Source organism: Podarcis muralis, chromosome 5, assembly GCF_964188315.1.
Source record: "Podarcis muralis chromosome 5, rPodMur119.hap1.1, whole genome shotgun sequence".
In the NCBI taxonomy this organism is placed as follows: Eukaryota; Metazoa; Chordata; class Lepidosauria; order Squamata; family Lacertidae; genus Podarcis; species Podarcis muralis.
This window is the reverse complement of record NC_135659.1, coordinates 54,591,796-54,604,385: the sequence shown is the minus strand read 5'-3', so window position 1 is coordinate 54,604,385 and position 12,590 is coordinate 54,591,796. Positions and strand designations below refer to the sequence as shown.

General features: G+C 44.1%; 1 protein-coding gene across 2 annotated transcripts in view; it reads left to right on the top strand.

The window, feature by feature from the left end:
- Window positions 1-11,390, top strand: part of ELAPOR1 (endosome-lysosome associated apoptosis and autophagy regulator 1) — a 51,075-nt gene extending 39,685 nt beyond the window's left edge. Inside the window, exons 13-23 of one of the 2 annotated variants that reach the window (XM_028733907.2) lie at window positions 522-659; window positions 889-1,146; window positions 1,954-2,127; window positions 2,895-3,075; window positions 4,040-4,136; window positions 5,041-5,142; window positions 6,479-6,605; window positions 7,199-7,377; window positions 8,772-8,937; window positions 9,568-9,648; window positions 11,115-11,390. In XM_028733907.2, the coding sequence (XP_028589740.2) occupies window positions 522-659; window positions 889-1,146; window positions 1,954-2,127; window positions 2,895-3,075; window positions 4,040-4,136; window positions 5,041-5,142; window positions 6,479-6,605; window positions 7,199-7,377; window positions 8,772-8,937; window positions 9,568-9,648; window positions 11,115-11,183 (1,572 nt within the window). In that variant the 3' untranslated portion in view covers window positions 11,184-11,390. The remainder of the gene's footprint in view (window positions 1-521; window positions 660-888; window positions 1,147-1,953; window positions 2,128-2,894; window positions 3,076-4,039; window positions 4,137-5,040; window positions 5,143-6,478; window positions 6,606-7,198; window positions 7,378-8,771; window positions 8,938-9,567; window positions 9,649-11,114) is intronic. The other variant, XM_028733908.2, reaches the window with a different exon arrangement.
- Window positions 11,391-12,590: the final 1,200 nt, after the last annotated feature.

Genomic DNA, 12,590 nt, shown 5'->3' with positions numbered 1-12,590 from the left:
AAAAAAATCAGCATTGTTGATAACGTTAATATTATTAATAAAAACAGTGTAAGAACTGGAAAACTATTCTAGGCACATTTTTTTCAGAGATACACTTTGGACAGGTAGCAAAGTCACTCATCATGCACAGTGCAAAATGAAAAAGACTTGTGAAAATGTTAAAATAAATGAGTATTATTGGATTTTGCAAATGATGCTCTGAATTTCCTGTGCTTTCTGACCTGCAGCCCAAATCAGCTTCTCTTGGGCTACAATGGGCGCAAAGGAAAATCTCTCCTAGTCACTGTAGCCTCTCTTCCCCAACTTCAGTGTCATCTGTCCTCTTAACTGCTTCCTTCCCACTAATGCCCCCCCTCCCCTCCTTTTCAGTTGGCTATTCCAAGGCTCTCACTATCTGCCTGGCATGATTTCCCTGCTTATACTCGTTACGGAAATATCTGTATCTGTACTAATAAATAATTATTTAGGTAGAAAGTGTTGCTTGCTCTTTACTCACTAGGCCCCTGCTTTATCTCTGGTAGGGTGTCAATTCCAGAACCAACACGCCTGTGGAAACCTGGATTGGCTCGAAAGGAAAGCAATCCTACACCTACATCATTGAAAAGAACGCCACCATGAGCTTCACGTGGGCCTTCCAAAGAACAGCATACCATGAGCCGGTAGGGACTATCACTTCCTGGGGAACCTTCTATTCATGGCCAGCTCCTCAGTTATCCTTTTTATGGGGAGTTCCTTGCCAGGAATCAGATATACCCCAGTGTCTTGCTAATCAAAGATGTCCTAGCAAGGAATAGGCATGCTATCCTCATCTGCAGCATCCCACCTTCCCTTTATCAAACGCTTCTACCTCTCCAAGGCCCTTTGGGCACTTTCTGTGTTTCGTTCTAGGGAAGAAAATACACCAACGATGTTGCCAAGCTGTACTCTATCAATGTGACCAACGTCATCGAAGGCGTAGCGTCATACTGCCGGGTGTGCGCGCTGGAATCCTCGGGCTCGTCCTGTACTTCCTGCCCACACGGCCACTACATCGACAGAAGCTCTGGGGGCTGCTACCCGTGTGCAGCAAACACGTACCTGAAAGCTCACCAGCCCTATGGCAGCCAGGCCTGCATCCCTTGTGGCCCCGGCACAAAAAACAACCCGGTAATATTGTCCTCCTTTCTGCCTATCGTTTCTGGCCAATTTGCAATGACCTACACTGTTAGCTAAATAAAAGCGCCCCATTAAGTTTATAAATCATTTAGTTGGCAGAGGGCTATCCATTAAAAGCAGCAGTGGGGCAGTATCAATATATTAGTATTAGTATTCGTATTATTAGTATTAGTATACCGCCCCTCATCCAAAATTACAGACAGAATCTGCATGCAGAAGAAATTGCAGATCTGTTGGCCGGAGAGGGTTCCACTTGAAGTGGCAGGCAAGATCCCACCCAGTCATCAAAGCCCGCCCGCTCACATGGTATGCATGAGGCCAGATCCTTAAAAAAGAAGAAGATATATAACTGAAAACTTTGTCTTAATAAATTTTTGCATTTTTCTTATTGAAAACGTGGAACCTGTAGACTGAAAGGGATTCTTCCCTTACCAAATCATCCCAGAGTTTTGCTTTTTAAAAAAACCCAAGCTTGTCTTTCCTCAGAAATATTAAGTTATTTCCTGCCAAAATGGAAATGGCATTAGAACAGCTAAGCGGTTCATCTCCACATATTCTGTTTTGTGTAATTATCCACATGGTTCCCCTTGAGGAAATTGGCAAGTGAGATTACTGTGAACAAAAGCTTATGGGATTCTGGATCACTATAAACCTGGCCAGCTTGAGAATAATCAGCCACATTTGGGCTCCTTCCTCTCAGAGTAAACTTGGGTTTTACATGCTGCTGGAGACGATGACAATTTCTGAGCTCCTCTATGAGGAAATAAATTGACTGTAAAAAAATGTTCTGCTCCCCAGATCCATTCTCTTTGTTACAGTGACTGTCACCTCTCAGTCATCGCGGATGGCAGGACTCTGGAGTATGACTTCTCAGCACTGTCTAATAGCACCTCCTTTTTGGTGGGGCCCAGTTTTACCACCAAAGGGCTAAAGTATTTTCACCACTTCAACATCAGCCTCTGTGGGAATCATGTAAGTACGTGGCGAGGCTTCTGAGAAACCCATCCTCTATGCGGGGCCCCAACATGTGAGAGTGGCTTATATGGTACAAATCACCCTTATGGTGTAGAGAGTTTCTAGGCACCCATGCTCACCTCGCAGCCGCAGAACGTTTCCTTAGCAGAATCCCATCCTCCTGGCTACTCTCGCTGAACCACTGCAACAAAATATCTCAAATTCTTGAAGGTCTCTTATCTGTAACTTAAGGGAAATGTGTTACTATCGTGATGCAACTGCCCTTCTCTCCTGTGAAAGGATGGGTGTTAATAGATCCCTGTGCATTGAAAGTGTGTGTGTGTGTGTCTGTGTCTGTGTCTGTGTGTGTGTGTCACAGTATCATTGATTTATCCCCACCACCAATGGCACCTGGTGACCACACACCCCACCTATGCATACAGAACTCTTCGGAATAGGGTCTCTGTTTGTACATAGAGCTTCTCCATGCAAAGCAGGGTCCGTTTATCCCAGACTCCCCACCCCTGTTATATGTGGGAGTTCTACGCACATACATTGATACACAAATAGACGTCCTTCCAACATGCATGGGTAATGGAAAATGTGGTGATCAGAGACACTGGTGCTAGGCTTTGAAACCGTCCTCGTGCTTTCAATGCAGTAGGGTGGGTTCATCTGAGTCCTCTTACTATGGTTCCTTTAAAAAGAACTTCAGGTTTTATAAAGACAAGGATCCAGCCAACTCTCTCTCTCTCTCCCCCCGCCCCCCCTGCAAATCTCTGAAGGGAAGGAAGATGGCAACCTGCACGGATAACGTCACAGACATGCACATCCTGGGCAAAGAGACAGAGTTCTCCAAATCAACTTCCTCCTATGTATGCCAGTCCATCATTGTCCCCTCTGATGTGATGGCTTACAAATCAGTGGTGTCTTCACAACCCGTGAGCCTGGCAGACCGCTTTGTAGGTGAGAATTGCAGGGAGCATAAGTCTGTGCTTTGAACAGAGGACTCTGGTTGCTGTTTGATAGAGGCTTTTGGGGGAGTTGCATGTGCTGATTCAGGTGACAGGAACATCCCTGATTATGCCTTCTAGATAAATCATAGAATCATATGAGTTGGAAGGTACCCAAAGGGTTGTCTAGCTCAACTCCCTGCAAAGCAGGAATTACAGCTAAGGAATCCCTGACAGATGGCCATCCAACATCTGTTTAAAAACCTCCAACGAAGGAGAGTCCATCATGTTCCAAGGGAGTCCATTCCACTGTCAAACAACTGAATGGAAAAGTAGTGAGTTCAGTGTGGCTTCTTCACCTAAAACAAAGTCAACTTTGATAAAAACTCTATACTACTCGGTACCACTAAACTTTAGTTTCCCACTCCTCAGCTGTGTTTTTTGCTTTCTGTCCAGGTCCCAGGAAAGCAAAGGAGGCAAAGTCATAGCAATTTCCCAATTTTTGCTGCTTCTTTTTTTTAAAAAAGCATATAGGTAGAGAAATACTTTTTATTTTTTTTTGCACTGGGTTCCATTCTACCTCAAATCACTGGCACCACCTCCAGGCCCATAAAATAAAGTATATTTTATTTTCAAGAATTGGCAATTAGTTTTATTTTATATATTGCCATTTTATTTTTATTTTTGTCAAGACCTGGCAATCCAGTAGCTAAACTTGGGTCACTCACACAACACTAACAGAGCCTAACCAAAGGCACAACAGGCCTCACTTGTTTCTCTGACCCTGATCAGCATTTGTGAGGAAAGCAATGAAAAAGACAAGCCTATTTTCTGGAAGCAGTGCAGAGAGAATTGAAATGGGATTCTCCTCTGTGAAGCTCTTTAGCACAGTCAGTTTTGGGAGAGGGGTGGTCCTGGGAGTGGCCACTGTCTTCTCAGTGCACTGTCCTTCTCACTGGTTTGCTTCTAACTTGTAGGAGTAACAAGGGAGACCACTCTGGACAACATCACTTCTTTTCCTGACTATTTCCCTGCAGAGAATGTGGGCTTACCGGATGTGATATTTTTTTACAGGTAAGCTACAAGCCTGCCAAACATAGGTGAAGGCAGTTTTAGCAGTTTTCTTCTGTGGGAAACTCTGGGTTATTCATGTGTCTTGGAACATTTTTTAGTATTTCAGCATCACAGGGAATTGGGGGGCTTTGGCATTCTGGAACCTTCCAAAGAGGATTGAACAAATTCATGAAGGGATAAAGCTATCAATGGCTACTAGTTGTGATGGCTGTGCTCTGCCTCCACAATCAGAGATAGTAGTGCTTCTGAATACCAGTTTCTAGAAACCGCAGGAGGAGAGAGTGCTCTTGTGTCAAATCATTCTCTGGAAGGTCTTGGGTTCCGCTGCTTCTTGCTTGCTCATGAGGTACACAGTGATGATTTGCAGGTGAACCAGCCACAGTATTACTGTTGTTACCAGCAGGAGTGGCTTTGATTCTGCAGAACCAGTTTGGCATCCTTTCCCCGCCTTCTTCTCAGCTCGTCTCTAGCCTCTGGCAGGTGGGACTTGAATGTGTGAGAAGGAAGTTGGATCATTTTTTGGACGCTACTTTTCAGTGCATTCCTATGCTTAATTTGAAGGAACTTTTCAAGAAATCTTTAGTATTCCCACACCCTGGAAAATCTGTCCTTGTGATTTGTCCTCCCTTTTCCTCTTCCTTGGGCCAGATTTCCTTTTTTTAGTGCCATTTGTACTGCTGTGCAGCAGTCCTTTGTATGAAAAAGAAAAATGATACAGTACACGTGTCTTAAGCGTTTCCCACTTTTTAAAAGTATGAAAACATGCTAGAAACAAGGGAGATACAGCATTGCGTTGCCTCCGAGTGACAGCTGTATTAGTGAGGAATGCTAGTACCGTGAAGCCTTGTAAATGACAGGGCCTTCAGGTTTAGCAGGGATTTCATAACGTGCATATATGTTGCAGATCCAGTGATGTGACTCAGACTTGTAGTGCTGGGAGAGCTACTGCCATTAGATTGAGATGTGATCCTCTTAAACCCCACTCTGGAGTGCTCTCTGTGCCGAGGTAAGTTCAAAGGTTAGTCAGTCTCAATAGCAGGTGCGCCCTGTTAAAACTATATTCTCCTCCAAACTCTACAGTGGGGCAAAAACTTGAAAAACTGGTGGAGAAAAAATATATAAATAAATGCTCTCAATGCTGTAAAAATAGTCACACTGAGAACAGCACTTAGTTTCGTATTGGGTGCACTCGCTTCCAATTCCAGTTGTAATTTATATTTCAGTTTTGTCCACTCCTATGTTTCAAGCTGGCTGCTCATCTTGTTTATGCATTTTAATAGTTGCTTTTTTTGAATGAGAACTAAGGAATAATGATTTATCAAAGACTGTAGCTCAGTGGTAGAGCATCTGCTTTGCATGCCGAAGGTCTCTAGTTCAGTCCCTCGCATCTCCTGATAGGGCTGAGAATGTCCCGTCTGAAATCCTGGAGAGCCTCTTCCAGACAACATAAACAATACTGAGTAGCTGGTGGTCAGACATGGCATAGGGTAGCTTCCTGTGTTCACAACCCTTCTAAAGGCAAAACTAAAAAATGCATAAAAGCATCTCCACTGCTTAAAGCTCCCCCCCCCCCCAATAGTAGCTATAACAGCTCCAGTCTGGGTCAGGACTATAGCACAAGATGAAGTTGTGTTAACATTGACCCTTTCCACTCTGCACCATTTCCCCAATGGCATTCCACGCCCCCCCCCCCCCCATAAAAGGCTGCTGTTGCTGAGGCTGGGAAAATGATACGGGGAGGAATACTAAAACTCTTTTATTGTGCTGGGGGTGTAGCTATTTTTTGGCAAAAAGTGTAAAGAGACCAAGTTGCATTCATACGCCACCAACTTTATATGTCGTTTATCACTGTGACACTCTTCTAGAACCCAGTTCAGTCTCATTTACATTTACAAACCTAACCTATCGGCATAAGCTTTGCCATATCCGTTCCTTCACATACCAACACAACTTCTTTACCTCTTTAAAATGCAGAGGTCTACTGGGTATAGTCAAAGTAGAATGGTGGTGAAGTGGTTTAACAATGGAGCCTATCACAACCTTGCAGGGTTTAAATTCTTTCATGAATGTCACAGGTCTCCAAGGGGTCTGTGTAACTCAGATACAGGAAATGCCTAAGACCTATTGACAGCTATGAAAGAAATAGCATTTACAGCAAGAACAAGTGTTCCATGCAGCAGAGTTCATGCGCTACGTACATGAGGCATGGCTTTGGTTCCCTGGAGTCACTTTCGTGGCAGGTCTGGGACAAGGTCATGTCTTGAGACCCACAACAGCTAAGTCATGAGGTGAGCCACTGAATAGACTCCATTTCAGATGGCACTTTATAATTTTTCAAACAGCAAGTGCCCTGAAGGAACCTGTGACGGATGCACTTTCCATTTCCTGTGGGAGACCGTTGAAGCCTGCCCCCTCTGTTCTGCAGATGACTACCATGCTATCATCAGCGCCTGTGTTGGAGGGATTCAGGTAGGGACTCAGAATGTCTTCTTTTGAGTTCTTATCTTCAGGGCCTGAGAGCTGCCCATTTTTGTGACTATTATCTGAACATTAAAGCAAGTCATCGACAGCTACGGCAGCCCAATGATCATTTAGTGAACATGCCCGTTAGGACAGGCAGAGACACCAGATTGAAATAAACATTTTTTTCCCCTGGAGTTGTCACAAAAGCATACTTGTCTGATCTTAAACATGCTTACCTGAAGTCAGTTCCACTGATTTCACAACAATAAACCGCTTCAGCAGCAGGTTCAGCAATGATGTACCGATTTATTTTTGTTAAGAGGATTCAAGATCCCTCTAGAGTGGTGGTGGTGGTGGTACAACTATTATTGTTGCTTCGAATCTGTAAGGTGGCATCAACGCTACATTTCTATATTGGTTTCAGTTTATTTCCCTGAAAACCATTTCTAAATGGCTTAGCATAAAATCTCTCCTAAGTGCTACAGGGTAAAACAGAAATGTACAGTAAGACCATCAGCATCAAAAAGAGTACAAAAATGCAACATGAGCTGCGACTGCATGTGATTAAAAGAAGGCAATGCCTGCTTTTCCTTCCACAGAGAACCACATATGTATGGAGGGAGCCCAAGCTGTGTTCAGGAGGCATTTCGCTCCCAGATCAAAAAGTCAGCATTTGCAAATCCATGGACTTCTGGCTCAAAGTGGGCATCTCGGCGGGGACTTGTGCTGCTATCCTGCTGACTGCAATGACTTGCTACTTCTGGAAGAAAAACCAGAAGTGAGTAGCTGCTTCTGTTGCTGCCCATTATGCATGCATGCTTGCTGGCTGGCTGGCTTGCTTGCTTGCTTCATAGCTGCCCAATACCTTTTTCAAGGTTGTCCTTTAAATCAGATGGCAACCTTGAACAGCACAGCAGAAGCAAATAGGTGTGAGTCCGTATTCAAAAATAACAAGCTCTTCAATAATATGTCTATCTTTTATACATTGTTACATATCAGTGATAGCATTCTCGCCTTCCCCAGTTTGCCTTCTTATCATCCCATTCTCAACCCTGCCTATTCTTCCATGCCTAAAACGCAAGAAAGACCCACCAAAAACAAACCAGTTTTTATTTTCCAGAAGCGTTAAGTGCATGCAACTTTAACACATTCACAAACAGTGCATCCATAGCCCTGTTCAGTAGCACCTTGTGAAAGGGGTGCAGCTTGTGAAATGAGACTTCTTCATAAGGGCAGTGATATATAGGGGAAGAACCACCCCCCCCAACTCTTTACTTGGGGGCAATATGAGACACAGGGCATCAGGTTAGCATTGTGTAGTTACAGGGTTGCTGACTGGCTAGGAGTGCCTATGACTTTTCACAAGCCACAGCCCTTTATGAGTCACCCCTTCACCATATTGCTACAAAACTTGCAGATGGATCCTGTGAATTAGTTTCCCAGCATATGCACTAGGAAAAGCTGGTGGCATTACCAGCAAACATTGAGTGGAGTTTGCTGAGCAGTGATCCAATTCCAGCTGTAGTTGTGATGAAACCTCTTCAAAGAAGAGTGTTTCTTACCCATCAGTTTCTCAACAACTACAGGGGATCAGGTCTACTGTTGCTTGAATGTACCTGCTGCCCGTGGATTTATGCTATGATAAGTGTCCCCTTTGGATGCTTACATATGAAAGTATCTGCTGGCAGAGAGGATACTAGTCCCACCACCACTTGAAATAGAAGCCTTCGCAGCTTGCTTATCTGCACCCAGGAAAGAGGTCTCCACTTCCAAGCAGCAGATGGGGCTCTGAAATGCTCGCTGGCAAAGATCAGCAGCTGAATATTCTGAGAAGGGAAACAGAATGGTTTCCTCTTTGGAGAAACTGAAATTAAAGCTCCTTTTGAATTTTCTCCAGGAGGGAAAATATCCCACCTTTGCAGTGCATGCATAGGATTAAGCTAATAAATCCTTTGGATTGTGAATGTGTATGACTGTGCATGCTTGTTGGGGTGTACAAAACATTTCTTTTTCTACCTGTAACAGTCAGCTTTCATGTGGCTTGAAGCAGGGCTTAGCATCTCCAGATTTTAAAGTGACCCCCCACCCCGCAAGTGTCCCATTTTTGGGACTCAAACTCTATTCATCCATCATCCATCTGGCTTTCTCTATGTCTGTCTTATATCTTTGAAGGTTGGAGTATAAATATTCCAAGCTGGTGATGAATTCCAGTACCAAGGACAGTGAGCTGCCAGCTGCTGACAGTTGTGCCATTATGGAGGGGGAAGATGCAGAGGATGACCTGATATTCACAAGCAAGAATTCTCTCTTTGGCAAAATAAGGGCTTTCACCACAAAGGTAAGGTGCTTTGTGAGGCCCAGCCTGCACGTGTAATGCGCCAGCATGAAGCAACAGAGGCCTTGGGCTTGGCTCCAGTGTTTATCTAACCTGACAGATGTCTAACATGTCATGTTAAACTTGTGGGGCCACATCTGAATAGACAGCTTCCCAATTCACTTAATATGTACAGTATCCCTGAGGTGTGTGTGTGTGCCTTTCTCTAGTAGTCGCTATCCTTTTATTTTTGAAGTAATGATTTCTAGCATGGGCTGCTGACTGTGCAAGACCCAGGCTGTAGTAGGGGGTTTGGGGGGAGGGGAGGGAGAAGAGTGATTAAAGCTTCATTCTCCTCCTCTATCCTGTTAGAAATCTTGACAGAGTAGCAAAAGGAAAAGGACATTTTCTCTCCAAACAAATACATCAAACACAGCTAACCTTCCAGGATGCTACAGGCTAGGGACCAATCAAAAGTCATGATTACAGTAACGTCCTCATCCTAGATCTGTGAGCTTTCTCCAGCCTCAGAGTCTATATTCACGTGCTGCTGTGTTTCCTATTCTACTGAGTGATGTTCTGGTTAATGGTGCACTGCTTTTATTTTTCATTTTATCCCTCCCCCCCCTAATGTGGCTATTTGTTTTCCTGTAGGCTTCTCTTAGGTACAGTCAGGCATGGCAGGAGTCTGTGTGTAGGGCTGTTCTCAATAAGCTAAGAGGAGGAGTCTTCCAGGTAGATAGAGACCAAATGTAGATGGTATTGTCTTGTGTCCCCTATGTCTAAAAACAAGCCAGCTGACTGAGGGCATATAGTAACCAAATGGCATTGGATGGGTTGACAATATGGCCTTGTGACATCTGACTGGGACCCAGCATGGTATGGTATTCTTGGGAAATCCAAGCCACGCTGCAGGCTTTCTACAGCTGCAGCCTCTCCTTTCCCAAAGGGGGATGGTGCCACAACCTTTATTTTGGAGGAGGAAGGCAAGGAGGCCCAATGTGTGCTGGAGACACACCAATGGGTGTTAATTCAGGCTGCAAGTGTAGGATGCTAAACTTACCCAGAAAGGTCCTTGAGCCCTGGCTTGTCTCTGGAACAAGTAGCTGCTGCTCGTTGTGCTGTCCAGAATCATATATGACTGGCTCTGTGTCACATATCTGCCTGCCTTTTGCTCAGTTTCGTCTTCTGAGAGCCAGAGCCAGGGCTGCTCTGACTTGATGGAGCTGGGGAGAACCAAGGCAGAGCTATGGAAATCTGGGCCTGTGGGGTTCAAATGCCATGTCTGGAATAAGTTATGGGAACTGAACACTGTACACAGAGTGTGGGTGGGTTTTCTCCACTCCCCTGCAAATTACAAGCAAAGTGGGCCTTTCTGCTTGTGACCCAAAGGTTATTCCCGCCCCCACCCCAGTAAATACATTCTGTTAAAATGTTGGCGAACTCTCATGTGTACGGGCTTGCCTTGCTTGAATTAGGGTCTTTAATCAAGAGGTTATGAATATTCAGCTGTTAGCATATATTTCTATTTGCAACATAATAGTTCCTTATCCTCACAACCAGCCTGATGCAACTGCTGCGATCACTGTTACCCCCAATTTGCAGATGGAGGCCAAAATAATTATTTTGCACAAAGCTGCTGGTGAGGTTATTGCAGAAGTGGAGTTTGAACCATGTCCAGCACCCTATCCACAGGGTGGATCCTTCTGAATTCAGTCCTCTCTGGGTGCTGGTTGCTGAGTGGCTTCCACAAGGCTCAGTGACAACCCTCACCTCCCCACCAACTGTCTCTTCTGAATGCACTGCTATCCAGCACAGGTTGCTTCCATGCTAAGGTCCTTAAGTACTCCAGAGACGTAGCTTTTTGCAGTCAGCTGGAAGTAGAACTAAACTGTGGTTCCATATAGCACTTACGTAGCACTGTGTTTCCCGTAACACTCCTACAATAGCCATTCTCACAGGGTCAGAAGACCATGCATGGAGGCAGCTGGTTATCATAAGAGTTTTGCGGGAGCTGCCCTTGCACCCTACTGCCCTTTCATGAGCATACGGTGCAGGATTGCACTCTCTGTTCTTTCCGTGTTACTAAATACTGGGATATGACATAATCTGGTTTGCTTCAAACAAAAGGTGGGGGCTCTGAGAGTTGCAAATGACATTTTATATAGTCCCACTCACACTTTGTTTTATGTTGTCTTTAGAGAACATCTGATGGCTTTGACTCGGTCCCACTGAAGACCTCCTCTGGCACCACTGACATGGATCTTTAGGAATGGATTGCCCACCTCCCATGCCTTTCCTGCAGGATGCTTTGGGAGTTCTCCTTGGTTAATCCCTGCACTTTGATGAACTTGCCATGTGGCCTTATTGGATACACTTTTAACTTCAGCTTCTTACTGTACTTTTTTAAAACCGAAAATTTTAACATTCCCTCCCGAAACAAAACCATGCCAAATACAACTGTGCTTTTAAAATTATATGTAGATATATATTTGTATGTTTTCCTGCGCTCCCTACCCACTCTTCTGTAATGCTTTTGGGTTTTACCTTTCAACAAAAGTTGTTCTATGCTGGTGACAATAGCTGCATTTCCTCTCTCCCCTGACACCAGAAATGTGTAAAACAGCTCAAGATATCATTGCCATTAATTAAGTCAGCCCATTGAGACAGGCTCTTAAGGCTGCAATCCTTACCTGGGGGAAGTATATATGCACACAGCTGCTCTGTAAATGTTTGTTTCATTTTAACACCAACTTGACTTTCAAAATACTTTCTCTGTGTACTAAAGCAGCAACAGTATTTTGTCAAACAGTGGTGAGGCTTGCCTGCCTCATTAAGAACCCTTCAGAAGAGATACAATTTGGGCTCAAATTGCAAAGTTCTGCACTCCGCCAACCAGCCTCACTTTTATAGGATGACTGTTTCTTATGCCAGAGCAGTCTGTGATGACTTTGCAAGTGACAATTCCATTAAAGGCTCCCTAAATTCCGTCATAGTAGAATCTGCATGTGGTCCAGGCTGGAAGGAGTATACTTCAATCATTTAGAAAGGGTATGATTTAAACATTGAAAAGATTATGGCCCAGAGTAGCTGGATTTTCCTCGTCTGTTTTTATAGCGATGACTTATGGAGAAATGCTGTGCAGTCTTGCATCTCGTTTGTAGACCTTTAGTTTTAAAACAATAAGGGAATCATTTATCCCTGTGCTGACTTTCTCCAATACTTGAAAACCCTTATCCTAGGATATTGAGGCAGGAGGTGTTATTTTTTATGTGACTTCAGAATTACCATCCAGGAAAATGTGTGCCTATTGTCCGTGCCCCATTGGAACACTTTCCTTTGGAGGAACAAAAGTATAATACTTTACACAGTATCAAGAATCAGGCGGAACTTCCAGCAGAATTATCCTGCATGAACACCAGAAGAATTAATACTTACTTCTTTTCAAGTTATGTGAATTACAGGTGCTAGATCTGTGGCTGTGATTATCAAGTATGCCATGGCAAATAGAGGCTGGAGAATTACAGTCAATCATTTCCCTGTCAGGCCCAAGGATGAGTGGAAAAGCTTTTAGAAAAAAAGCTCTCGACCATGAATTACAGAATTCAGCTTAAAGCAAATCCAGCTCCTCAACTTTCACTGGGGAAATAGGTAACATGTTTAACATTTTATGCAAT